This window comes from Sycon ciliatum, chromosome 4 (genome assembly GCF_964019385.1).
Source record: "Sycon ciliatum chromosome 4, ocSycCili1.1, whole genome shotgun sequence".
NCBI lineage: Eukaryota > Metazoa > Porifera > Calcarea > Leucosolenida > Sycettidae > Sycon > Sycon ciliatum.
Genome location: NC_088646.1, coordinates 26,952,443 through 26,978,885, shown reverse-complemented (window position 1 = coordinate 26,978,885; position 26,443 = coordinate 26,952,443). Strand labels below are relative to the sequence as shown.

The following is a 26,443-nucleotide window of genomic DNA, read 5'->3' as shown; positions in this document are numbered from 1 at the left end:
CCTCCCTCCCTCCCTCCCTCCCTCCCTCCCTCCCTCCCTCCCTCCCTCCCTCGCGATGATAGCGATGCTACAGTAGAAGCCATAGCAACTAATTACTTGTGCTGGGATTGCACCATTCAACAGCTTGCAAGGCTGAAGAATTGACCGCCACTATTCAGCCTGGTTTACACCACACAGCTATGAAGTGGCTTTTTCTGGCCAGTGAATCCCTACGTTTTGGTTTTTTTCACTTTTTCCCCGCACACACATCATACCACATACTCCGGCATGCTGGTTGCCAGAAGTAACACACACCTGGAACCATGGGCATGGAGCGCTGTAGCAATACCAGCGATGCATGGTCTTCTCACGCTGAGGCTCTAAACTCGCCATCTAGTACAGTATGGCGCATACCGCTTGAGGTCGCCAGGATGACGGAACACTCCGTCCGGTCGCACCGCGCTAGCGAAAGTTGAAGCACAGGATGTCTGGGCCTGGGGCTTTCTTCTCGACCTTCTGCCGACAGCAGCAGAGCCTGGTGGATCTCTCCTGTGCTGTATCGTACCAGTCCACTCCTGATAGACTAATTTTTATGCAGATGCTGAGATGGTGGTAAGGTTCGAGGACACAGCATCCCGCCAGCGCTTCTGGGACCATGATGAGGGCGTTTGCACGGCAGCTTGCCGAACCGCATCTGCTTTGGCACTGGGGTTTCCTTCATCCGTTCAAGCAATGCACTGCAAGCCCTTCTGGAGCGTCCCAGTACAGTACTCACACAACCGTGCAACGCAGCTTGGGTGCCCAAATCTGCCTCCAAAGCCGGCCATGACCATCCAACGCTCGGGGACCCCCTTGATTTAGGCTTCGGCCTTTGGGGAATCCCTCAAATAATAATAATAATAAACCGCTCGCGGCCGCGTGGGTCCATTTTATGGAACTGTGACCCTGCCGTCCGACGTGCGTGGTATTACCCAGTAGATCTACCACCAGTTCAAACATGCCTGCCTCCCGTCCTGTCTTGCTAGCAGTAGCACCCACTACTGAACACTACATAGATCGACCTTTGAACGCCTCCTCTGTGTTTGCTCTAGTAACGTTATTCATTGACTGAGCGTTCTTTGCTTCATACTACACCCTTCTATCACGTTAGGCTATTTTCTACAATAATTTATTGTTTCCATTCGCTTTCATGGGCGACACCGCCCGTTTGGTTCCGCGAATTCAAATAAAAACGTACCCGCCTACAGATCGTAGAGATACGTGAAACTCGGAGTTGTGACAAAGCTTCCAAACTCTCTCTTGTGTACCCGCCTACATGTACCTACGTGCAGCGCACCATGACCAAGCCACCGCGACCAGTGCTTCCTAACATCGCGGCCATGTCGATGTCCACCCCTGCCAGCTCACTCAGCGAGGCCGGCGACTACCTCTCCTCCCGTTGCTCAAGACGAGAGATGCCGAGGATTATAATGGTGAAATGTGTTGCGCTGGCGAATATGATCCGCGGCCTTGACAAAATGGTAGAGGGATCTGAGAGCAGGAAGGATGACACAGTCATGTAGCACGATACACCAGTCGCTTGGTGTAGACAGAGAGGCGTAGATCTACGCACTGAAATATCGGAGACCTGAGTCTGAGAACGTAGAACAGCCGAGACGCTTGTGCCAAGCGAGCAGTGAGGTCCGCATTCACCAGTCCATCAGCAGACAGCACGCTGCAGAGGTACGGAACTCGTCCACCATGCCAGTCTTGCGGTCACCCTCGAGTTGAACGGGATCAAATGATGTCGGTTGATCTTTGACCCACCGCCATGCTTTCGTCTTTCTAATGCTGACGGTCACCGTCGACGTCAGTCCCCATCGCTATGCGCACACAATATAAACTCGGACGTCATGCATTCGGTGGTGGCTGCACACACCGCGTCATCGGCAAGCTGGGACTCGACTCCGTCACTCTCGATCTTGCTGCAGACAACCGGAACTTGGCTGTGCGTTCCCCCGACTTGGACCAGCTTGCGACAATTCCTGCCAACTCCAGCGTCCGGACAACGTGAGCTAGCCTCTACCATTACAATTAATCATGATCATTGAAGTGAATGTTGAAGAGGGTGGATGCAAGGGTGCAACTTTGCGCACCTGCGCACACACACACGCACGCACACACGTGCATACACACGCACGTACGCACACGCACACGCACACACACACACACACACACACACACACACACACACACACACACACACATCGTGTACATAATAAATAGAGAGTTTACGCTTCACGTTTTTTCAATTTCGAAAGTGAGAAAAAAACGTGCGTTGAATCGCTTCGAAGCTTCCTTTTCACCGTGCACGATTGGGCCCTCTGTCGCTTTGAAATCTCACGTTCCATCGTGAGGAGCACCATCTTGGCCGTGAGATGATTGAGATCTCACATTCGAAATTGAAAAAAAGTGATGCGACAACTCTATTCTACTAGTAAAATTCATCATTGTCATCGTGTACGCCCAATCGCCCATCTCAAGGGAAGCAGTGCAAATGCACTGGATCAGTGGGTGCACATTGCGCGCCGACATAATCTGATTATGTAGCAACGATAGCGGACAAGATAATCTGAATGAAACAGAAGTGTGCAGAACAAAAGCTTTTTAAACAAATATGAAGTGTTTTGATTCACTGTGCATGTGGTGCAGCTTTTCCTGCTACATACAGTACATGTACAATGATCATGTACTTCAAGTACTTGGCACTTGTAGCAGCTGTAGACCTACCATGTACCAGTCATAACATGTTGTTGGTTTGACAGCATGAAACAAGGTGGAGGACGCCGTGTTCGGAAACAGTGACCTTACTTGCATCCACGGTTGGTAGAGCCCCGGTCCGTTGGGACCATGGCATCTGAACAATAATTATGGGTGTTGAACCTGGTTCTGACCCTCATTATGCTAGGGGAGTTTTTTTTATACTTCTCCTGACGTCAGTCGTGTATTCTTCGATCCCTCCTCACTGGACTCCTGGATGTCGTCCTGATCTAATACCAGTCATAACAATAACAATCATGTTGTTATCGACTTCGACAGCATGTTACCATGGTTACAAGGCGAGGACGCACAAGTGCTCCTGACTACAACCATAACCCGGTTGGCAGAGTTCCAAGGCCGGTCCAACACAACATCCGAGGGAAGCAATGCTGACGTCATTCAAACCCCAACCCCAAGTAGTTCACCTAAAGAACATCCCATGTACTGAACTGAACTAATCTTATCAAATGCCAAAAAAAACATTTCAATGATTCATAGTCGAAGCAACAAAGAAGGATCCATTGAAGATGATTACTAAGGAAATATGACCAAGTTCTGTATGGCAAATCGCTGCATTCGTATCGTCAACAAAGACCAAGACCAACAGTAACAACGAGAACAACAGAAAGGAGAACAACAACAACAACAACAACAACAACAACAACAACAACAACAACAACAACAACAACAACAACAACAACAACAACAACAACAACAACAACAACAACAGCAGCAGCAGCAGCAGCAACAACAACAACAACAACCCAAAATCTGTCCCACATCTCCAACTGTGACCACACCTGCTGAGGTGGAACACCTTCTTCGCCAACTGCACACCAACAAAGGCCCTGGTTATATGATATGGCATAAACACCCGTGTCCTGAAAGAAGCAGCAGTAAAACTAGCCCCATCTCTCTGTGCCCTGTTCAATGCCTCCTTTCAGTATGGTGTCCTCCCAGAAGCGTGGAAATATGCAAGAATCTCCCCTCTCTATAAGAAGGGAAATCCTCATTTACATGTACCTAACAACTACCGGCCCATCAGCCTCCTCAGCGTGGTTTCGATGGACTTCTCGTGTGCTCTGGATGGCAGTCGTGAGTCAAGTGTCAAGTCAACTTATTAGTCAAGTCGCGGAATAGCGCGAGCTCCAGTGTGGGGAGCAAACCCATTCCTAAAAAGCATCGTCGAAGTCGCAACCACTATTTTCGTAAAGTAACTCTAGATCACAAAATTCACCACAAGCACACACCTTCACACATCAACAACCTTGTTTTTACATGTACCTCTGTTGTAACCGCAACCAACCCCCTCAGGCACCCTCGCTTCTATCGCCTGCCAACAACCCGGACTGACCGGCACAAAGGTCCCCCATTCAACATTGCCCTCGACCATTATTACCAATTAAACATGCAACAACTACAACTAGGTTCTAACGTCCTCAAGTTCTTCCTTAGTCATTAGTTATCTTATCTTTTATTGGCGCGAGTAGGTAGGGCAAAGGGCACTGATGTATCAAGAGAAAAGGAGCAAACATGGTATTTACAAGTGCGGCAGCTCACTTGGCTGTGTTGGATGAAGTGAGTTGCGGGATGACCCAGCCCTCCCCCCACCCCCACACCGTGACCAGTAAACAGCCGGATGATGTTGGTCCGCTGTGGAACGCGACTCTTTACCAGAATTGAATACAGACATAGCATTTAAACCATGTGTGATCGATCACAGCCAGCATGGCGAAAATAAATTAAAATCGGAACGGGCATAACTTTCAAGAAATTTTAGGATTTTCTGGGTGGCGGGGGTAGATATTATAAATATTAATATGTACCTGTAGTCATAATCGTCGCATTTCAAACATGATCACTCAAAGTAGTTGAGAAACACAACCAGCGAAGAGTTCCTTCTAATGTAGCAGGTGGTAGTTATATTACTACACTGTACTGCAGTGGGGGGTGGTTATACATGCATGTGCATTACCAGCCCAGGCTGGCCAAGACGGCGGACTAGCCCGCCTGCATCCGGGGTCCCGTCCCGGGCATGTATACACAAACAAACTGAAAACTCCTATGGGCGTTTGCATTCCAAACAAGCTAGCCCAGTCAGCCGGGACCCCAGTTCGAAGCACCTGAGATCTACTGCAGTCTAGGATGGCCAGCCCATTTGCCTTGTAATTAGCTTGCACGAGTCAGTTTTGCTTTGTTTGCGAAAATGGCCAGGATGCCAGATGTATGCTGCACCGCCTAGCTGGTCTGCGCTCATTATACATGCATATGCATACAACCTGCCTATTTACCAGTTGGGACTGCAGCTGTACATCTAATCAGGACCCAAGCCTCCTCGATCATGATATTCGGAGGAGAAATTTGAGAAGAAGAAAAGACTTGTACCTGACACTGCCAAGAGTGTGCGAGCTTTTACACGCCGCTACGCCCCGCATGGATTTGGTGTTGAGGTCACAACAATATTCCGGATTGCGGAATAGGTCCCGGCAAGTCCAATAATAGCACCAACGACCAGCACAAATAGAAAGAAACCTATCTGAGCGCGGTGCAAGGTGACACCGGTAGCTTTCTTCACAATCCAGTAGTAGAACAGCGGAGGAAAGATGAAGTTGTTGAGCGCCATTGACGATGCACCAATCAACGAGGCATACTTGTGAAATTCAGGCAGAGCCAAGCCCACAGCAAGGGCAAAGAGCAGAGTGCTTGAACGAACCAGGATGTGTTTGAAGCCAACTTCTAGAGAGCCGAGGGAGCAGAAATGAGAAGAAGAAGAAAAAAAGCATGACCATAATCACTGAGCCGATTGCACAAAAGTTCAAAATAACCATCAGGGTACTGTATTATGAAGTCTCATTGTACAAGCAACCACTACAACAAGTGAAGTGTTTTGGGAGATGCTCACTCGGCCTCAGACCACACACCAAACAAAAATATACAGTTTGATCTGCACACAAAGACCACCTGTCTACATAGGCCAGGATTTTCTTTGCACCATGGTGTGGTCTCTAAGACCAGCTTCGACTGTCTCGATGTGGTTGCTCGCCGCATAACCACCAACACATGTTTCACACTCTGATCGTGTATGGTGCGGACATACACCGACCATAGCTGCAAGTTGTTTGGTCGGGGGCTATTCTACTGATACTGTGGTCACATGTACAACAGGACTACTCCACTATATGCAATCTTTCACAGAATATATCACAATATGTGACCCGCTTGTAAAACCTCAGGCCCTCGCCAGTTAACCCATGATGGACAGGGCCTGCAAAAGATGTGTGGATAAGTAGAAGCCGATGGATAAATGAAATCCCTACTTCGCTACATGCACGCTGGCATGTCAAAACTCAAAAATGCAGCATGATCACCGTTTGACTTGCATGCCCTCCGAAACTCTCACCTACAATCGAGGTACAATCAGCCAAAAAACTGCGGACAACTTGAGGGGGCATACTTGCCAACCCTACCGGAATTTCCGGGAAAATCAAGGAAAACTCGCTTTCGTCCCGGTATACCGGAAAAGTTATAACATCTACCGGATTTTTGAAAATGTCCGTCAACACCTTTTTTTTGTTGATTTTCAGTGTTTTGGATGCTCGCTCGCAGTGCTGGGCGCCCAAACGAAGGTCTAGCGAGCGAGAACTTTTGAGTTAGGCTGCAACCACACTAGGTACAAAACTGCGTAAACGCAACTTTTCTGCTTATGTCGTCAAGGAAACGCGTGCGAAACGCAAAACGTACTGCGTTTCGTTTCAGCAAACCGGGTACCCCTGTAGAAAGCAACTTTTCGCCTTTTCCTTGCGTTTCGCTCGGTTCTTCATACATAGTAGATGTTTCTTAGAATTTTTCTTGAGGCTTGCACTGTGTCGGTAGTAGACGGCTTCCTTGTCAGTTTGTAGTATTTGAGATTTCATCTGCCAGGGCTTTGCTTTCAGTATAATTTCCGGACAGTCCTGTTGTCTGCTGTTGTTAGTTCGAGATGCCGTGCAACTACATTGTATTTCGCTGATAATCTCGAACTGAGAAGCTCATGCAGCTTCGGGCAGCGTGCCAGAAGACGAAGCAGGGCCAGATGAGAGCTTGGAGCGGACCATCCGAGAGAAGGAGATGACCGAGGCCTTGAACGTGTATGTCACAGTCAAGGCGCTCGCGACTCTTTTTCAAACTATTTACATACATTTTCACAGCGCGATTTTTTCTGGGACCCAGAAATGACAAAACGCAAGGATTCCTTGCGCATGAAATGGCAGTGTGGATGCGACTTTGCGTTATCTAAAAGCTGAACGCAAACGCGTACTTGATTTTGTACCTAGTGTGGTTGCAGCCTTAGCGCATGAAAAAGTACTTTTTTGTCGTACATGCTGTACTATTTGCGAATATTTTGTAGTCATGGTGACATCACTATGATGTCATATACAATATTTTGCACAATTATGATGTAAAAATTGCAGATCAAGGAAAAACGTCATCAGTGTCAAGGAAACTGTTTGCCAGGGGTTGGCAAGTATGAGAGGGGGGGGTTCTGAAGCTTTCATCTCCTGCAACAGTACTTCCTCTGCTGGTAGACTGGTGTCTGTTGCCAACGGATATTTAATGTTTCATATTATGAGCGGACAGCATGTGCTACTGCAAGACCAGATATTTTATATTAGGACAACCAAGCACTATAATGCAGAGCTGACACTGAAAATGAACGGTACCTTTAGGTAGATCAGCTGCCTCCTCCAGATGTTGTGTAAGTGGAAGCAGATTTGCCAATGTGATGCACATGCCAAATGCACAATTCAGCACAGAGCTGACCTTGAGGACGACCTGCACTGTTGGGGAGCTGCGACACCGCACACTGCTGAGTGTGTTTGGATTGGAGTGTTGGCCGAAAGTCTCCACGCCAACCACTCCGATAGACAAGCAGACCAGGATGCCAAGAGTAAACGCAGGCAAGATGGCGCGTGGATAGTGTTCCGGCTTGCGCATGTCGTGCTGCACCGTAGGAATGACGGACATGGGCGACAGCGCAAATACTATTGTTGACATGCCCACCCAAAACGTAGAGAACGTGACGGTACTGGCGCTCTCCTGGAAGGCAATACTAGATCCTGTGGATGATAGTGGTGATGGTGTCATTGTCCAGGGAGATGATGTCATATTTGTTGCATAACTGACTATCTGCGAGCTGGGATGTGAGATTGTGTTTTCAGGGTATACTTTGCTCAAAACGACCGCAAGCAACATAGTGAGCCCAGCAGACATTGTTAGTGGTCCTCCCAATACGCCCAGCCACCATGCATCCATCATAGTGCCAAAACAGATCAGAGGCAGAAGAATAATTGCCCCAAACACTGCCCACACTCTGACAGAGAAGTGTCCGGGTAATAACACATCTGCCATTGACGCTGAGGCAAGCAGCAGCACAACACCAGCTCCAAAGTTCGTGAAGTCCACCGAAATCAGAGTAGCTATTTCCCAGAAACGACCACCGGCTTCCTTGGCTATGGCAGGGTAAACACGTCTCACTTTCTGATGACTATACTGATCGGGCCAAGTTTCCATCATTATCACCCAGCATCTCCCCACCAGTGCTGCCATGTACAACATAATGGTGCCTCCCAGTACTATAATCATTGCACCACCCAGCAAGGATGACTGTGCCAAGGCGTACGGCATTGACCAAGGAAACACAACCGTTAGCATGATCAGCCCGCTCGCAGTGAACACGCTCAGGCCTTTGGACCGAGAAAACCCCCCGGCCGTGCCGTCAGAACTGCGAGTGTCACGGTCTACGGACTCTTTCAGTGACGCTGGAGTTGTGTCATCCCGATTCCGCAGAAGATTGTCCATTTCCGACGCAGGCATCTCAAGCTCTTCTCCAGCGGAAGCCGGTGCGATATCTTCAGACGACATAATCAGCTGCTCCGCTTCCATCACTGCCGTACCACCACTCACCAGCCTTGCCTTGGTAATCTTTTTTGGGTGCATTGATGATGTTCAGCAGCTGTGGCCTTGACCAAACTAACGTGTGGCTGGTTCGAACGACACCGGAATTACGGTGGAATCGGATCGACCTACAAGTACCTACAGCATTCTACCAGTCGCCAAGTGTCGTGGTGCGCAACGACTGGTTTTCCTTCTAACTCTCAGGACACTGGCCAGGCCGACACTAGCATGCAGTGTGTCGACTTCACTTCGTCCGTTCACGTTTGTAGTGACATCAATTTTTCGTGGATCTCGACTTTATCTTCCCTGCATGCACCCGGCCATGCGGTATAGGCTAGCTACACGTACTAGCCTGATTGGAAATTTTTATTTCCATTGCTATCAGGTTCGGCCTCATTTCCTCTGTGCTGCGCTGATGAGTTCAAAAAGAACGAAACAGCATGCTGTCCGCAGATTGAGTACTAGTAGATCTACGTAGACCTGTACACGTGCTCGTACAGAACTCATTTCAACTCCATCCACTGGGTTTGCTACTCCGAGCTAGCTGCACGCACTACCCCCCACCCCCTCCCTGTACAATCATCAGCAAGTAACTTTTTAGTTAGATCTACATGACATTGTACTACATTGTATTATTATGTGTGCAAATCATAATTATAGTCATTAAAAGACCGGCGTTTTCATGATTCCTGCTAATCCTGGTACATATACAAATAATTGCTATGTCCCCATGGCCCAATCCATGGAAGGTGTTGTCATTGAAAAGAAATAGCGATCCGAGAACTAAGATACCAGTACATGCAAATAGTGTAACCGTTGAATAGAGCAGATCACGGGAAGTAATACTAGTAGTTGCTATCCTTCCATCCCGGCGCATAATAAACTAGATTATCGCACGGTGCACACAAAAACTGGCTCCAATTTCGGTCTGCTGAGTGAAAATTTATAATAATTATTATGAAAGGTTGTACACATAGGAAATGACCAGGGGACGGTACCACATGTGTTACTGAACTGCAGCTTCCACATCACAAAAACACAATGCATACACCTCCCATGGACAACTGCATTACCGCTACAGCAAATCAACATCGATCAAATCAACAAAAAACAATCGAGGAGAAAATTGAAATAGAAACAGCCATTCACGATTCATTGCCCACGCAACACAATATACATGAACCATTGTACGTGTACATGAAAGATTCAAACAGTGAAATAAATACTACTTTTTTGGAGATTGAAAAGGCTATTAGCTGTTGTGAGTGGTTAAATAATGCTAGTGGGAGAGAATTGGACCGTATATTTTGGCATTACCACGATTCAACTTTTACTAGTATTCATCAACGTTGAGGGAGAAAATGGAATTGTTATTCAACTCAAACTTGTGAGTACTAGTATATTCATAGTTTAAAAATTTCTTCAGTAGTTTTACTATAAAGGACTTCAAGACTAGACAGCTCTTATAAACCAAATGACACACACACACACACACACACACACACACACACACACACACACACACACACACACACACACACACACACACACACACACACACAGACACACACACACACACACACACACACACACACACACACACACACACACACACACACATTGAGAGCAGTAACATTCCATAATTATAATTATGATATTCCCCTAGCAAAGAGATAGGATCAATAGCGAAACAACACGGCTCATTTCCCTGCCCAAGTGCCCAGACGTGTTCGCTCAATCCAATTGAAAGGTCCTCTTAGCGGGCGGACTATACATGACATGGATTTGGTGTTGAATTCGCAATAATATTCCTAATTGCAGCATAGGTCCCTGCCAGGCCACTGACTATGCCCGTAACCAGCACAAACAGCAAGAAGCCAAGCTGAGCCCAGTGCAATTCACGACCGGTGGCTTTCGTTATCCAGTAGTAGAACAGTGGGGGAAAGATGAAGTTGTTGAGCGCCATTGATGACGCACCGAGCAATGATGCATACTTGTGGAACTCAGGCATTGCTACGGCGACTGCTAACGCGGCCAGCAGTGTTCCCATACGGATAAGGACGTGACCAATGCTAATATCTGAAGCAACATAACATAATATATATAAATCATACACACATCTTTCTCAGATGAAGCCGTTCTGATACCGTCCCACATCTAACTTACTCTTACACGGCAATGACATAAAATTCGCAACACAATCACTTAAAGGGGAAGTCCGGTGAAAAATTTAAATTTCAGGGTCGGTAGAGTTTCGGGCGCTGAGTCGAATGGTGTTGGTCCCACGTGTCTCCGACAAAGCGTTCTCGAGATATTTCCGTTTGAAAAACTGAGTTTCGGGGGCTGCGCCATGACGTCATGCGGCCGCGCCACACCCTCCGCAACGTCATAGCGTGCAGCTAGGTCAAAAGGAGTGCGTGAAAGCAATAGTGTCAGTGCTATTTCAAATGATTTGGCGACTGATATTAGGTGGTGCAAGCGACCCCGAAGACCTAACTCCTTGTGAGAGTGAGGATGCAGCCATGGCTGACCTTCATGAGTTTGGTCTGGGGCTGAGAACCTCGGTATTCAGCTGAAGAAATGGCCGCGCGGGCCGGTCAAGAGTGAGCGCTACTGAGTTTCCGACTGATGAAGAAGCAGCAGCTATTGCAGACGAGGCTGATATAATTATCAGATCGCTGGAGAGCAGGGTCGCCAAAATGGAGAAGAGTGATGCGAGTGCTCTAAATGTTGTTCCATACCGATTCACTTAGACTCCAGTAGCCTGCCACATGGTGATGTTTTGGTGCGAACTTGGCATATTTCGGACTACTCAATTGGAGAACACTGCAGGCTCTTTGAACCACGGGCACGACTCTTCGCTCGCAACGCTATGGAATCTGAAAGTTCTAGGTCCTGGAGCTGTTCGCTGTTTTGTCACTTGTCACGGTTGTGCACTCATCGCTGTAGCATAAAATAATGAGGCGGGACTGGAGCGGAAAACTAAAATTTTCTTTCTCAAAGCACAACCACTGGCACCGGCAAGGAGAAACGCACGTTCTCTGACTACATGACTGGACGACTGATGCGAGTGTACTAGTAGTAGTACTAGTACATGACAAGTCCGTGTGTTGACTAGTTTTCTGAGTCTTGTGTCTCGAGTCTTGTTGTAGATACTAGCCCAGCACGGCAGTGTTAGTGCGGGAGTAGTTTCGTGTGATGAGTTTGATGACTACACTAGCTGACTACAGCTAGCATGCACGCAGGGCATTGCTAGAGCGTAGAGGCCATTGCATGCTGACGGAAAAAGTCCAACTCGGAAACGGCTAAAATACGGTATAACCTCGAGGTTTAACGAGCTGAAAATCACAGGGTACGTAGTGTTTGTAACACTGAATCGAATGGTCTTGGTCCGAAGAAGCTGCGACAAACGGTTCCCCAATCGAACGCGCTCCGAATATGGCCATTTTGTACACGACTAGATGGTGTGGCTACCTGGCTGCACGCTGTGACGTCATCACCTGGATCTGGGTGATGCGCGCTCAAATTCGCACATGTTCGATTGGGCGTATCTGACGAACCATAGGCCACAGCCTCCTCGGACAAAGACCATTCGACTCAGCGACCCGAACTCTACGGACTGTGAAATTTAAATTTTTCACCGGACTTCCCCTTTAACTTTTTCAGATTTGGAAGTGGTAACTAACACTGACAGGCTGAAAAGGTACTATGGATTGCGATACGCCATGGGTGACAATTCTACTTCATTTTTTCCTACTTGCCAGCGAGTACATGTATAAGTATACACTGGCAGTGGGAATTCTGGGTTGAGAAACTGAGAATATGGGCAGGGGCGAGATTTCGACACTAAATTTTATGGCACCCTCACTGAATTGCACATCCGTAGTCTATACTGTAGGCATTGCAGGCCAGCCAGTCCTTACTGTGACTAGCTGTATCGCTACGGTGGTTACACCAGCAGCGCTCCTAGTGACTTACTGTTCAAGGGCATCTTCAGTGCTTCCTCCAGGTGCTGTGTCATCGGCAACAACGAGAGGACCACCGAACACATGAAGTACACAAATGTTGCAGCTGAGCTGACCATACTAGCAATCCATATGGCGTGCGAGCTTCGGCACTGCACGTTGCGCAGTACATTCGGATGGGACAGCTGTCCGAACGTCTCAAAGCCCACCACCCCAGTGGACAAGCACATGAGAATGCCAATGGTGTACGCTAGTACAATGACATGACCGTATTGTTCCGGCTTACGCATGTCATGATGTATAGTGGGCACAATGGACATCGGTGAGAGTGCAAACACAACCGTGGACATACCCAGCCAGAATGACGCAAAAGTCACCGGGCTACTGCGATGGTCGGCCGGGAAAGTCGTCGCCAATGAGCTTGTTTGTGTGCTGTGAGATATCGTGGAGGATGTCATTGTCCACAGGGCAGTGGTTGTGTTAGAGTGCTGAACATGTGTTACATTAACCGTTGGTATCGTGTCGGCGGTGTTGGCCGTGCACACGTGACTTATCACCAGTACAATTACTATGCTTGCAGTGCACAGAACTGAAACTGGTGCGCTAACTAGTCCCAGCCACCGCGACTCCATCAGAGTTCCGAATGAAATGAGCGGCAGGAGAGGTAGAGTACAGAACGATGCCCACACTCTAATGGAGAAATGGTCCGGCAGCAATATCTCAGCCATGGATGCTGAAGCGAGCAACAGGACAACAGCGGCCCCAAAGTTTGTGAAGTCCACTGAAAGGACAGTGGTGATCTCCCAGAAGCGACCACCAGCCTCTTTGGCGATTGCAGGGTACGGTCTCCGTACTTTCTGATCACGGTACCGCTCCGGCCATGTTTCCATCAGTACCACCCAGCACCTGCCAACCAGCACAGCCATGTATGCCATAATGAAGGAGACCAACACGATCAGCATCACACCGCCCAGCAAGGTAGCCTGTGCCATGGCGTACGGCATGGACACAGTGAAGGACATTGTCAGCAGCACCATGCCCGTGGCCGAGAAATTGCTCAAGCCTCTGGAGCGCGAAAATTCGCCACCACCGGCATCGCTGCCGGAAGCACGATCGGTTACGTCTGCCGGTGACGACTCTCGACCATTCTCAGCCGACAGAAGATGTTTGCTCTCTGACTCTGAGCGAGACATCGGACTCAGCGCGTGTACCTGTGCGTCGCATACGTCGCTCGAAACTGACGTCCGACCAAAAGCTCCGGTCGACATGGGCTCAACAGGAAAAGAATTCAGTCCCGAGCTCGTAGTTCAATGCGTTCAGCACTCAACAGTCGATAGGCTTGTAGTGGTGCACCGGGCCTGACGTTCCGGGACGTCGTTGCGAGGATACTAGATATAACTGAAAAATGAATATCTGATTGTAGATCTGCAGCTCAGAACCTTTTCACCCTGTTATTTCCGAATGGTTTACCTTGTTCACCAGTGCCTACACACGCTAGCCTCGCCTAAGACTGATAACGAAGTGACACAAAAAACTGCCACCGGAGCGGAGGGGAAACACAGTCTCATCCAGGTAGACTCGTACTTCGTCCTACAATTTAAACCTCTTCTCCGATCATCTTCGGAGCCACTCAAGCAAGACTAAGACTTAGTCTTGTAGTTGTACTATTGGCGCCAATCGACTGCGGAAATAACACAGCCAAGGTTTTCTTTTCCTTTTTCTTCTTTTTGCACAGTTTTTGGTGTATTCTATTCGGAGTATACCTTTTAATTTCCTATTTTGCGCTGTCACATCATTTCTTGGTTTTCTCTTTTCTGCTTGCTGCTCCGGCTCCCTCATTTCACATTTGCGGGGAAGATGCAAACGGGAAATTAAATTTTACCCAACACCCAAAGCATAGCACCACGCCTGTGACCTGGCTCCCCTCCCTATGCCTACTGCTCAGAACCCCCCAGGGCCAAGTACATTACTTACTACAACTCTTTAGGATAACGTACAACCGGTACAATGATTATGTAGCTTGCCCAACACTGGCAACAACAGCATCTCCTCTTGCATGAAACTCAGGAGTCAGGAGTTGCAACAGACTACGTCATGTAGATGTACTCCACTGTTGTTACTTGTACATGCACTGTGGTTACTAAGTAGATTGTACACTTACACTTGCAATTATTTGCCCGTTCTCAAAGTACAAGAACTATTAAACGGTACTTGCCAATGTGCATGTGCCCATATCCATGATATCGGCCATGTGCTGTTCACTCCAGATACCCAAAATACTCCCCTTTAATAGTAGGCCTTACTTCCCCTCCCCTAGCGCACGAGTGTGCAGCGGTGAATACGGGCAACCCCGCAACACCTGATATACCGTACAACCAGTGGAATGGGTTTGTTTGAGAAACCAGTTAGAAACAGTTGTGAAATTCATGATCGAGACCAGGCCAGAAGTAGGATTATGATCACCGTAAAACTGAAAGACCGGCTGCAAAGGTGCCCCTACACCAACATGGGCGCCCTAAAACGTAAAAAATAAAAGTTCTAAAAACCATACAATGTTATGATGGATGTACAGTTCTTAGAGTTAGAGCTGTCTGTTTTATGGTGATTTGAAATAGTTTCAAGCACATCGGGTGCATGTACTGGAGTCTAAAGCAGAAAAAATAAAAAATAAATAAAAAATATCAGACTGCAATGCAACAATGGACCCACGGAATTGAGAGAGAGAGAGAGGTTCAGTGTGGATGTGTGTGAGCTTCCTGAGAAGAGGGCAATACACTAGTGGTTGTAGTTGCTAAGGCGGACACTGCAGAGCACCAGGATAAATCGGGATGAGCATGCACAGCAGATAAGTTAAAAAATAACGAAAACGATAAAGAAGTAAAATTCGGCTCACTAGCAAACAGAGCAGGGTGGGATGGGTCAATGGCATGTACGCACACACACACCACACACATGCGCGCACAGCTACAGTGGAACGATATTGCCCAACTTCATAGACAACGCACACAGGCAACTGACAGCGACGAGAAAAAGCAGCACAGCACAGCACAGCATGTAGGTGAGCAATGTGTCAAAGGACTACTAGTACTACGGGAGATGCATAATATAATATTCCTTGCTTGATAGGTTTAACATGTTTTGCGGAACAGCAGACACGACAGACAGACAAGGTGAGCACGGCGGGACCCGAACAAGGATGAAAGGTACTCACACAGATCAGGTACACACTGGTACACGCTGGTAAACGCTGGTAAACACTGGGATGTACGTGTTGTTATGCGGCGGACCGTCCACGCCGCTTGCCCTTGCGAGATTGCACTAAGCAACAAAACACAGTTGGGAAATTTTATTAAAAAAAATCGCCAGTTCTTAGAGAGTTCAAGGGCAAACAAGCTTCACAGGTGCTGGAGTGTTTTGAAATAGCGATGCAAACAATCCATGAGCCGTCCTTGATCACTCAACAATGCCAAACTCGACAGGGGAATAAAGACGAAACAGCCTGCTTTCTTGTCCGATTCAAACATCTCAGTCTCAAGACCTGAGCTCAGTTGGCGGCACCATGCTCCTCCATTGACTATACTTATACCGGACATTGGTTTCAGCGGGACTTTCATAATCACATCATTGCTGCAGTGGGCCTACTAGGAGAGACTGAGTTGAGTCCTACAACAATATGTTTCTGCACAGGTCAGGTGGGTTTAGAAACCACATGTACTCCATAGATACCACACATGTATGTAGTGGCGAATCTTGGGTCGTCCCAAAGAGAGGCCCGTCCAGAAGTAGCATGCAGGGTAAGTTGCATAAACGCAGTAAACCCCGTGTGTCATGACTGCACAGTAGTCACTGGCATTGGTGGTACTGTACCATCACCGGTATCACGGCAAACCCAGGGTGTAAGTCTCAGTTCTAAAGGGGGTGTCGGGCCCACTGCCCCCGCTCTCTGGATCCGCCATTGCTGTGAGCACTTACCTCCATCTGCTACGGCTGTTGAAGAAGCCGATCCACTGCTCGACACTGCACTTGACTGAATGTATGGAGAGCTAGACGCCACATAGAAGGGGGGGGGGGGGGTAGAAGAGAAAATCACCGCTGCTAAGTTAGTATCATGTGCAAGCATCAAGATCGCCAAAATGGGGAACACAAGATTGGATTTTATTGAAAAGGTATATTCGGCACAGCAGGCACAATTTCCACAGAAGAAATAAACATAAAGTGGCTTGCAAAGGTTACGCGATACCATCATTAATTGAAATGCTGTGTTGTGTGGAGTGAGAAAGCAGTGGAACAAGCACCAGTTTGCCACTCAAATCCCAACACTGACAACATACGTAAGGTGACCCACCATACAATTTTGCCATTCAACTAAAAAAGAAGAACTGGTTGTCACTCCATATACAAGCACTAGTTTCCGCTCCATACGTAACTTACAAAGCATATGCAATGATCTCATTCGCAAAACCTCTTTACTTAGAAAGACATTAAACAGTTAACTACCTTTCACGCTCATCCTTATTTAGCTCTGGGTCTTTGTAGAATTCACCGCTAGCATCACCAGCAGCAGCATCTGGAAAAGGGACAAAGAGCGTCCAGAGAAGACCAACAGTGATAAAGGTCATTGTAACACTGAACGACACACATGTACTTCCACAGCCTGCAGTCGCGCCAACAAGCAAGCCATGTGCAGCTTGTGGTGAGTATAAGGCGTGTGCTAATCGAAAAATGGAGCGAGCGGTTACACTGACTTACCTGCAGTGCCAGCAGATGCCAGAGGTTGGTCAGCGGCGGTGGCGGTGCTGTCTTCATCTCCGTATTCTTCATCAGCCACGTCTGGGCACAACAAGAGGCAGACCATCATAGAGACCAGCACCAAAATATACGCAGAAGTAATTTTGACATGGGACCTTAATTTAGTAACCGAACGTTTCCGTTCCCTTCTCATCATGGGTAAGTACAGGGAATAATGGAAAAAATGTCAAACACAGCCTGGGAACAATCGCAAAGCGCAGAAAGTTCCCGGCACGACTATTATATGTGTTGCACAGGAGGGGCCATGCATGGAACTGTGCTGAGCACCCGTTGCAGAACAGTCCGGCACAAAAGCCATTGTATGTAGAGCCGTGCAATACCAAGCTATTGCTGAAGAAAAAAAGATACATTTCCCCAGCTAACTCCACCCTCAGAACATGGCCCTGCTCAACCTACTTTCAACCGCAAGAGGTCACATGAGCTTCCTGCACCAACAAAATCGATGAAAGAAATGAGCCAGCATGAGCTTCTGCACTCTAGTAAATGCATGCGTATGCTCTAACCTGCACCCGATGGGACAGCATCGGCGAGCAGCTCTGAGTCGCTGTCTGGGCTGGCCTGCTCCTCCAGGCTACCTGTCATGCCAACAGCCATGCTTTCGCCACTAGCCTGCCAGTCAGAGCAGCCACTGGTGCTGCTGCTGCTGCCACTGCTACTCGTTGTCGCTGTCGAGCGCGGAGAGGAGGCATTGGATGACGGGGCACTGGCGTCTTGACCTTGCTCAGGCCCTACACAATATACCAGGCACATGATCTTCAGTATATTCAAACAAGACTAAGCATATGCATGGCCACACAGATGTAGGAAGGGTCACGAGTGGACCTCTTGAAATATGCCAATAATATTCATAAAAGGATGAATTTCCCCAATGGCACTCAAAATCAAGGTAGCTCAAACCCCTTCGGAGGTGAAAAAGGCTTTTATGGAAAAAGTGTTTTCCGTTCTACTTTTGAAGAATGCTGTTCTCTGGCATACATAGATCCAAAAATAATATTCATATAGGGATGCATACGCGTTTTGTTGTCCGTACAGCGGCAGGAAAGTACGAAAAAAGAATTTTTCCGAACTTCGAGGCCCCACACAAGAACAAAACTACAAGATGCATCACTATTCCCCGTGTGATTATCATTTCAGGGTCTACACATGCCAAAGAACAACTGAACAGCAGAGATAATAGCACTTCTTCTGCAAAAAGAGGTTTCACCTCCCAAGTGGTTTGAGCTTCCAAAGCTAAGCCAGTGGTGCTGTTATGTGGGTGTGACACTTCACTGGGCGACGTGGAAGACAGGCCGGGTGCTGGCAAGCCAGAATTACTAGCCGATAGGAGCAGTGCAAAAGTACTCGCTATCAGACCCTCACCCAAAGCCAGCCGCCTGATTTTCTGCGGACGAGGTGATCCGCAGTGTCTTAGCCTCTTCCTCGCTCCTGCTCCAGAGCGAAACAGAAAACACATCGTACAACAACCAAACAAAGGGGCTGCCTGCTAAGTGTGTCACCCAGACTACTGTTATAAGCCATTCACACGACGTGTGCAAACTCCCTCTAGTCGTTACGTTTCCAAAGATATTTACTCACATACGATAAACTTGGACACACACGTGCAACTGATTTCGAACTTGGCCGGGGCCTTTGTACTCATGACTATACTTTGCATGCGAGCAAAAGAGTCGACTGTTGAAAGTGCGCGCAGCAAATGCAGTGCATGTACTGAAGTACTCCTATTTCAAAAGGGAAAATTTAATTTTTTTTAAAAATTTACCGGCATTTTCAGGAGATTGTTAGTGACGCGTGCAAAATTCACCCAGCACCGTGTGAACTGGATCACGGTTTGCAAGCGACTTCTTGGTCACACGCATGCATGTGTTTGCACGTCGTGTGAATGGCCTATAATTTAGTATAAAACAGGCACACCTCGGCTTATTTGGCCTGGAATGTGAACATGCTAAACAGCATGCAGTCTAGACTTTCCCAAAGAAAAGAAAGGGATCAAACAGCACAAACAATGCGAGACCAACTGGTCTAGGCACTGTTCACTTTCCAACTACATAATATTGCAAATCAAAACAAGAAACAAAGGACATTATAAAATGAAGCAAAATCACACCACCGGGCCTCGGACCACTCACCAGGCTTCTTTGCCGGAGTATGGCTTTGCCACAGACAGTGGTGCGGCTGTCATGAGGACATGAGTCCATAAGCAAGAGTATGCCACTGTGCTTATCATACGGGTCCATGTGCAGCGCGCTGTCTTCATCATGTGACTGTACCACGCCCTGCATTCATGCACTCAAACCCACTCTCTCATAGCAGCACATTGCCTGATTTGTTCAAGTACGTACCCGACTTCCAAGTTTGTTCGAGTATGTAGCCGACGTCCAAGTTTGTTCGAGTACAAACCCGACCTTCAAGTTTTGGATACAAAAGCTCCAGTTCCATAGAAAATATCGTTTCAAACCACAGGAAGAGAGTGGTGTTTGATTTTCCCCAGTGCCCGAGGACTTGCAATCAAAGAGCATTTTCACACCCAGCCGAGGGCTGCTGAGCTGCAAACTTGTCAGGGAGAGTGCAAACAATGTTTCGTCCACGACTGAGCAGACAGGTGCATACAATCCAATCTCCCATATCTGGGTGGCTTGAGACTGGGCACTGCTTGCATCTCAGCTAACTCGGCACAACTATTTACCATGTACAAGTATTTTAAAACATTTCTAAAACTCGAATGTTCAGCCAATAGTATTCATGTATAAGAGAAAGGACCAACAAGTTACGAGTTATGACTAACAGTGCACCAAGGTAACAATATAGAACATGTGTACAGTCAGATAGTGCGACAACAAGGCACAGCACTGACAGGGGTACTACTGAGACTGACCTCAGCAGGATTCTGTAAAGGCGGGGAGATTCTTGTACACACATGCAGCACTATCATTGCAAGAATGACGTCCTGTACAGGTGGAGTCCTCAGCGCCAAATAATAATTGCCGGCGAAAATTCGAATTATCCAAACACCTACCCACAACACAATGTGAGTTGCGTTCAGCGAAAACGAACAGACCTTTCGTAAAAAAATGTGGCGGAAATGTCAGAAATGATGTCCTTGATTATGTTTGGCCGCACGTACAAAGAGGTGCTTTGCACGGCATTTACGACCAAACTGTGGCAAACATTCAAGGACTCCGCTTTTAATGCGGCCCATATGTACGTCAACATGCTTGCACATTGTCACACCAAGTTGTGATACGCACTATGTCTATGGACACCGATTTCGCACACTCTGAATGGGTCTGCACAGCCTGCTCGTGCACGCAGAACTAACCAGCACAGCGCACAGTGAGCTTCGAATTACACCTTGCTAACTTCAAATTATCAGCAGGAATCCCACACATTTTCTACGCGAGCGAATTGCACATCGGAATTATCAGGATGCTATGTGTACTATAGTTGCGCTTGGTGAAATCCAACCAGAAGTGCAGAGCTGGCGCCCCGGACTAGTTACGCTTACATCATCGTCTTCGTACATGTGTACGTCCAGCCGCATTCGTGCCACTTCCAGGGTGTCAAGGGCGTGCTCGTTGGGGGCGCCAAATATGCACTCTGGGTGGGATTTCAGCGCGTGTAACGGTACAAGTAGGTTGATCATTCCCAGCTATGCCGTTACTTGTACAAGAAACACGTATGCAGAACAGCCCGGTCTTTTCACCTTTGTTTTGGCCTTCTATGCCGGCTAAAGCAGCCTCCACATCGGCCTCATCAACCTCCTCATCGTCCGGAGCATACACGTCATCCTGCTCTCCAGTTTTTATCCTGCAGCGAGGACAAGATGGAGACAAACAATAGCATAATGAAGAGAAATGAAAGCAGCACAAGATACCACCGCCACCACCACAGCCACAACCATCACCACAGCCACAGCCACCACCACCACGACTGATACACAGTTCACAGATTCAATCTCAGTCTCCTCATTTTCAGCAGGGAGCAGCAGCTGTGGACTTCCCAAGTCTCTCCACACAATGTACACAACGCTACGAATCACCTCACCAAGGACACATCACATACCTCCGTGCCATGTAACTGTCACACACGCACTGGCACGTGCTCGATGGGTGTTTGAGAATCCACGGCTGGTGCTCACTGCAGTGTGCACTGGCAATACTATTTTCCGAAAGAGATAGGCAGTGAGGTACCATAGTCACCAAGTGCACCAAATGGTGGATTCTTTGAACTTCTTTCCTGTATGGCACACATCCTGTAGTGCACTGTATGCATTCTGGTGTCACCGAAGCTGGGTTCAAAATCACTTTCCTCAAGGATCAGCTAATGTGGCTGACTTCTTGGAGGCAATAATTGAATATACAGGACGAAAAAAGGCAAACTGTTCCTGTTGAAAAACATGCTCACTCACGGAGAAGTACGCGCCTCGCCTCATTTCTACATGACCCATAGGACATGGTACCCCACCCCCGTAAACAATGTTGAATTGTGTGCTATTACGGCACCGAAGAGGCTTATGCTTAGCCACCAGTCCCTCCTGCTGCTGGAGTGGTTTCTACGCACACGCACACACACACCTGTCCTGTAGAGCCACTACCACTAGGGTCACGTGGGCCCCGGAGGGGCAGCAGAGAGAGAGAAAGAGCACGCCACCCGATGGCGCTCCAGATGCAAGACTAGTCGGAACCGGCGAGAGCAGATACACATATGCGGGAACTTGTCCCGTTCTCTGGCCGTTGGTCACGCACACACACACACACACACACGCGCGCACGCATGCACGCACACACACCTTTGTTCAGCAACGCGGCTGCTTTGGCGGCCCATGTTCATCATGCACTTCTCCAGGTGCTGCATAAAGCGGTTGGATGCAACAACTCGACCACACTCGGGACAAGACACATCAACAGGCTTCTTGACTTCAGAGATCGGTTGTCCAAAGATGTCGTAACCTGGCTTGTCAATTATTTCTGGACATAGGAAACAACATGTACCAAAAGACGACAACATAAGGCAAAGAACTTTTTAGTGACCAGGCGCGTACGCAGGGGGGGGTTTCCCGTTGCCCGGAAACCCCCCAAATGTTCCAAACGAGCAACGTTTTGGGGCATTTTTGGTAGGGCCCACGATCGATCTGGCAAGAATGCAAAACTTCAACAGATCGCAACTCAGTCAAATCTCGCTCAAATCCAACGATCCAAATATCCAGGTCGAATAGAAAACTCTCAGCTGTCCGTTGAAACAATTTTCGACGCGCTGCGAGCAATGTCTCTTGAGATAAATCATTCGTAAGTTGAGCCGCGATTTTCCATTTTGAAAAGTGCGCAGTGCGACTGGAGTATCCAGAATTTGGGACTTTTCGTCGCGCTGACTTGCTCAATTTTGTGATATTTTCAAGAGAACACAGCCAAAAAAATCGAAACTCTGCGATCAAGAAAAACGAAATCGCTGGAGCAGGACGCGTTGGGGCTTTTGGCCAGGACACAGTACAGTCATGTACATATCCAGCGCTATGGCTATTTATAGCGGTAGAGTGCAGCGACGGTGCGAAAAAATGCCCCAAACTTTGGGGCATTTTTTCGCACCGTCGCTGCACTCTACCGCTATAAATAGCCAAAGCGCTGGATATGTACATGACTGTACTGTGTCCTGGAGTATCATGGTCGACCTCATTCTCTCCCTGGTACCTTTCCACTTCCAGGAAGCCCAAGATAATGAAGATTGAGTGAGTAGAACTGAAGTAGTTATGATCCAAAGAACACGAAAAAATGCATAATTCTGAAAAATTCGTAGGGCTCTTTAGAAAGGGTAAGAACGAGCAATTGTGGTTGGAAACCCCCCTAGAGGTGACCCTGCGTACGCGCCTGGTGACAGTTCCCCTTTAATACCTTCCCTTTATAATGACATCGCCAAAACGACATTACCCCTATGGCGATGGTGAACTCATTGACCAATCGACTTTTTTTCCTTCTTTTCAAATCTTATAATCTTCTTTTCTATTTGTCCGCAAACTTTATATCTTCAAAGTCTTTTGAGAGCGATGGAATCGAACCAACCCTCTCAACTTGATGAACTTGATAGCAATACGGATCCGCCCGGAGCTGCTATCAGCACGCCATGTAAGCGGAAAGCAGGCCAGCAGCCTGCCTCCGTGAAACCGGTGGCATGAAGCCCGCCAGCTTCATATTGGATGAAAAGGCAAAGCTTGTGCGACGGAGCCAGTTTGTTCCGAAGCAGACGCAAAAGCAGCTGCATGCCTGGTGCTTGAAAGAGTTTGGTAAGAAGATTGCCCAGGGACATTCACCGGTACCCTGCAGAAGCCGACGAAGTGACTAGAGCAGGAGAAGGTATCGCTCTCTGATTGCGCGGCCGCTAAGAAACTCGTGCGTCCAACGTTGACACCTCAGAGCAGAGCTGTGCACTTGCTCCCCCCACATGGAAGTTAATTAAGCGAGCACTGATGACCGATGCAATTCTCATCGAGGCAGCCCAGCGCATCGGTAAGAATGTAACGGTTCCCGACAGTTTTAATTTCAGATCAAAATGGTTGATTTGGAAGAGACGACATCATGCTGTCAACCAACAGGTGCGGCATAGTGAGGGGGGGGGGGGGTGATATGAACCAGGCTGGCGTTGACATTGCTCGGAAAGAGCTCCCAGGCGTTCCCAGCCAACTGTGGGTAGCTAAACGCTCTAAGGCAGGACTTGAGCCAGGTATCTCCCACTTCTCAATCATGATCTAGACCAATCTACTGTTCCAGTAGCTAAGGCCTTGGTCACACTACGTCAAGTTTGACGCTGGACGCAGCGTCAAACCCCAGCACCTGACGCTGACGTGAAGTCACACTGCGTTTTTGCTTTTGCCGTCGCGGCCTGACACACTTCACAAAACCACTCTGCGGCAAATCAAACCGCAACCACAGAGTACGGTACGGTGTGCTATTTTCAAAAGACACTGTTTTTTCATGCAAGTGCTGGCAGCGGCAACACAGTCAATTTGCTCGCGTAGGACGCTCAGATTTCCCGCGCTTTCGTCAGTTGCCATGGCAAAAACTCATGGTTCAGACGCGGACGCAGCATTTTTGACGTAGTGTGACCGGGGCCGTGAATAAATACCGATATTTATCTAGAATATTCACTGGTTTGAGGGAAAGATGCAAACGGGGAAAGTCTGAAGAAAAAATTAATCGTCACCACCCGGACTCGGAACCAGGGACCTTCGCTTATTTAGAAACGAAAACTAGTCATGTCATTTCTCTTCAACCCCCCCCCCCCTTTTGCTGGACGTGCTCACACATACAAACTATACATCGATATTTTTCGAGAAACAAACAGGTGCTCAACCCCCCTCCCCCACGACTAATTTTTGTTTTCTAAATAAATATCTGTTTTTTAGGGATGGCCCCTAAGAAACCCCACTTCAAAAGAAGAAAATATCAAGCAACAATATTCACCAACAACGTACCTCCGGTATAGCGCCTATACTCCAGGAGGGGTATGACAGCAAACAAACGAGAATAAAATGCATGAACGCACACACGCACACATACGCACACACACACACACGCACATGCACGCACACACACGCACACACCAGTAACCATGGTAACCAAACTAGCAACAGTTCCAATAGCCCGACGTGCATCAACTAAAAGTGCTCCGAAGTAAAGCAACCAGACTGCAGGTGTACTGAGAATAGCGGGATTGTAGTCAGCACACAACCTACAAAACAATACGTGTACTCATGGATATACATGATTGTACATGTCTAGTAGAATCTTACTCATTGGGATTTACTTTCGGTGGGATGCATCTTGGAATGCCCGTTTTCTGATCAGCCTGACCAATGACCGCACTGGCAGACGCACTGGCAGCACAAGAACTATCACCACTTGCTTCCTCAGACATCTTGATTGAATGGCTGTCAGTTGAAAACTTTGGCGGAGTTTTGACAAACTATTCAATAAAGGCTCACGTGCGAGTCAAGACACAAGAGACGAGCTAAGAAGCTGCTTGCCAGTCTCCCGACACCTCAGTATCTTGAAGCTTAGCCGTCGAATAATATCCTTCCAGTAAACACAGCCTGGGTGCACGAAAAGCGAGCACTGCCATGACATTCATTCAAAAACCAAGCGTTTTATTGTGCGGGGGCTGGAGTCCTACTGTGAGCAGCCTCGACGCGAAGAAAGACAAGTGACGCAGACTCTCTACTTACAACATGTACCGATAGTTGTAGTCCCCTGCGACTAACACTTGGTTGACTCTGCACGTATCGAGACATTCAGTGATTCACAACAAGGGAAACGAAATCATCACTGCGGCAAAGAAACAGCAGCGCAAGGTCACCCATCCACAAAACACGTAGATCTACAAGTCGTACATGTACAATCATACGATCTACACAAAGATTTCCGGACCCAAGTATTTGAATTTTTGATTAAAAAAAGTATTTGAAAAAAAAAATATTTTTTACACGCAATCATAATTCGCTTCTCTCGGCTGTCGGTCGAGATCTCCGGCAGCTAGCTCCGGACGAGAAGCTGCGGATCGATGCGGACCGCCCCTTGGCCCGTCGTAGGTCTATGGATGAGCTAGCTGTCTCGCATTCGCAAAGGCCCTCTACTGCTCTTCCTGGCTCACTGTTTTTCCTCTCAAGGAACATGGTTTCCACCTCTAAAGCAGGACTTCAGGCCAGGGACGGCCTTGCATCGCGGTATGACTGGGTCTCGGCCTTAGTCTCGGTCGAGTCGGCATACGAGCTGGGATCTAAACCAGTTGTATCTTCCTCAGTTACAGTATCATACCCTGGTTTCTCACATACTGTAGTAATTTATGACTCGACATGTCGGAGTCTTTATCCTGTCGACCCGATGCATGGTCGATAGCCCTTTCCCAAAGGTGCTCGCCCTTTTTTCGCCCTTTTTGACACTTTTTGGAAAAGCCCGTTTCTTTCGCCCTTTATT

At 47.9% G+C, this 26,443-nt stretch overlaps 2 protein-coding genes across 4 annotated transcripts; both read right to left on the bottom strand.

Moving 5' to 3' along the window:
* Positions 1–4,418: 4,418 nt before the first annotated feature.
* On the bottom strand, positions 4,419–14,551 carry LOC135813492 (uncharacterized). The gene is made up of 4 exons (XM_065326584.1): positions 12,691–14,551; positions 10,487–10,791; positions 7,479–8,742; positions 4,419–5,514 (listed from the first exon to the last, which is right to left on the bottom strand). The coding sequence occupies exons 1-4, from the start codon at positions 13,943–13,945 to the stop codon at positions 5,201–5,203; spliced, it is 3,138 nt and encodes a 1,045-aa protein (XP_065182656.1). The 5' UTR covers positions 13,946–14,551; the 3' UTR covers positions 4,419–5,200.
* Positions 14,552–15,065: 514 nt separating this feature from the next.
* Positions 15,066–25,919, bottom strand: LOC135815359 (ataxin-7-like protein 3). 3 transcript variants are annotated; one of them, XM_065328640.1, is made up of 10 exons: positions 25,264–25,919; positions 24,946–24,959; positions 22,273–22,450; positions 21,187–21,290; positions 18,846–18,911; positions 17,990–18,214; positions 17,427–17,507; positions 17,175–17,244; positions 16,650–16,720; positions 15,066–15,995 (listed from the first exon to the last, which is right to left on the bottom strand). In XM_065328640.1, the coding sequence occupies exons 1-10, from the start codon at positions 25,386–25,388 to the stop codon at positions 15,952–15,954; spliced, it is 978 nt and encodes a 325-aa protein (XP_065184712.1). In that variant the 5' UTR covers positions 25,389–25,919; the 3' UTR covers positions 15,066–15,951. The 3 variants fall into 3 exon arrangements, with proteins under 3 accessions (XP_065184712.1, XP_065184713.1, XP_065184714.1); XM_065328641.1 differs by lacking the exon at positions 18,846–18,911 and having other exon boundaries at positions 25,264–25,918; XM_065328642.1 differs by lacking the exon at positions 24,946–24,959 and having other exon boundaries at positions 25,264–25,355.
* Positions 25,920–26,443: the final 524 nt, after the last annotated feature.

Excerpts from the sequence above, each read along its gene's own strand:
- LOC135813492 (XM_065326584.1), bottom strand. The coding sequence starts at position 13,945 with ATGTCGACCGGAGCTTTTGGTCGGACGTCAGTTTCGAGCGACGTATGC. Across the intron at positions 10,792-12,690 it reads ACTGAAGATGCCCTTGAACA|ATATTAGCATTGGTCACGTC; the intron begins GTAAGTCACTAG and ends ATGTTGCTTCAG. Across the intron at positions 5,515-7,478 it reads GGCAGCTGATCTACCTAAAG|AAGTTGGCTTCAAACACATC; the intron begins GTACCGTTCATT and ends TCGGCTCTCTAG.
- LOC135815359 (XM_065328640.1), bottom strand. The coding sequence starts at position 25,388 with ATGTCTGAGGAAGCAAGTGGTGATAGTTCTTGTGCTGCCAGTGCGTCT. Across the intron at positions 18,912-21,186 it reads CATAGAAGGCCAAAACAAAG|GAGCGAGGAAGAGGCTAAGA; the intron begins GTGAAAAGACCG and ends GCTCTGGAGCAG. Across the intron at positions 16,721-17,174 it reads AATAAGGATGAGCGTGAAAG|CTCTCCATACATTCAGTCAA; the intron begins GTAGTTAACTGT and ends TGTGGCGTCTAG.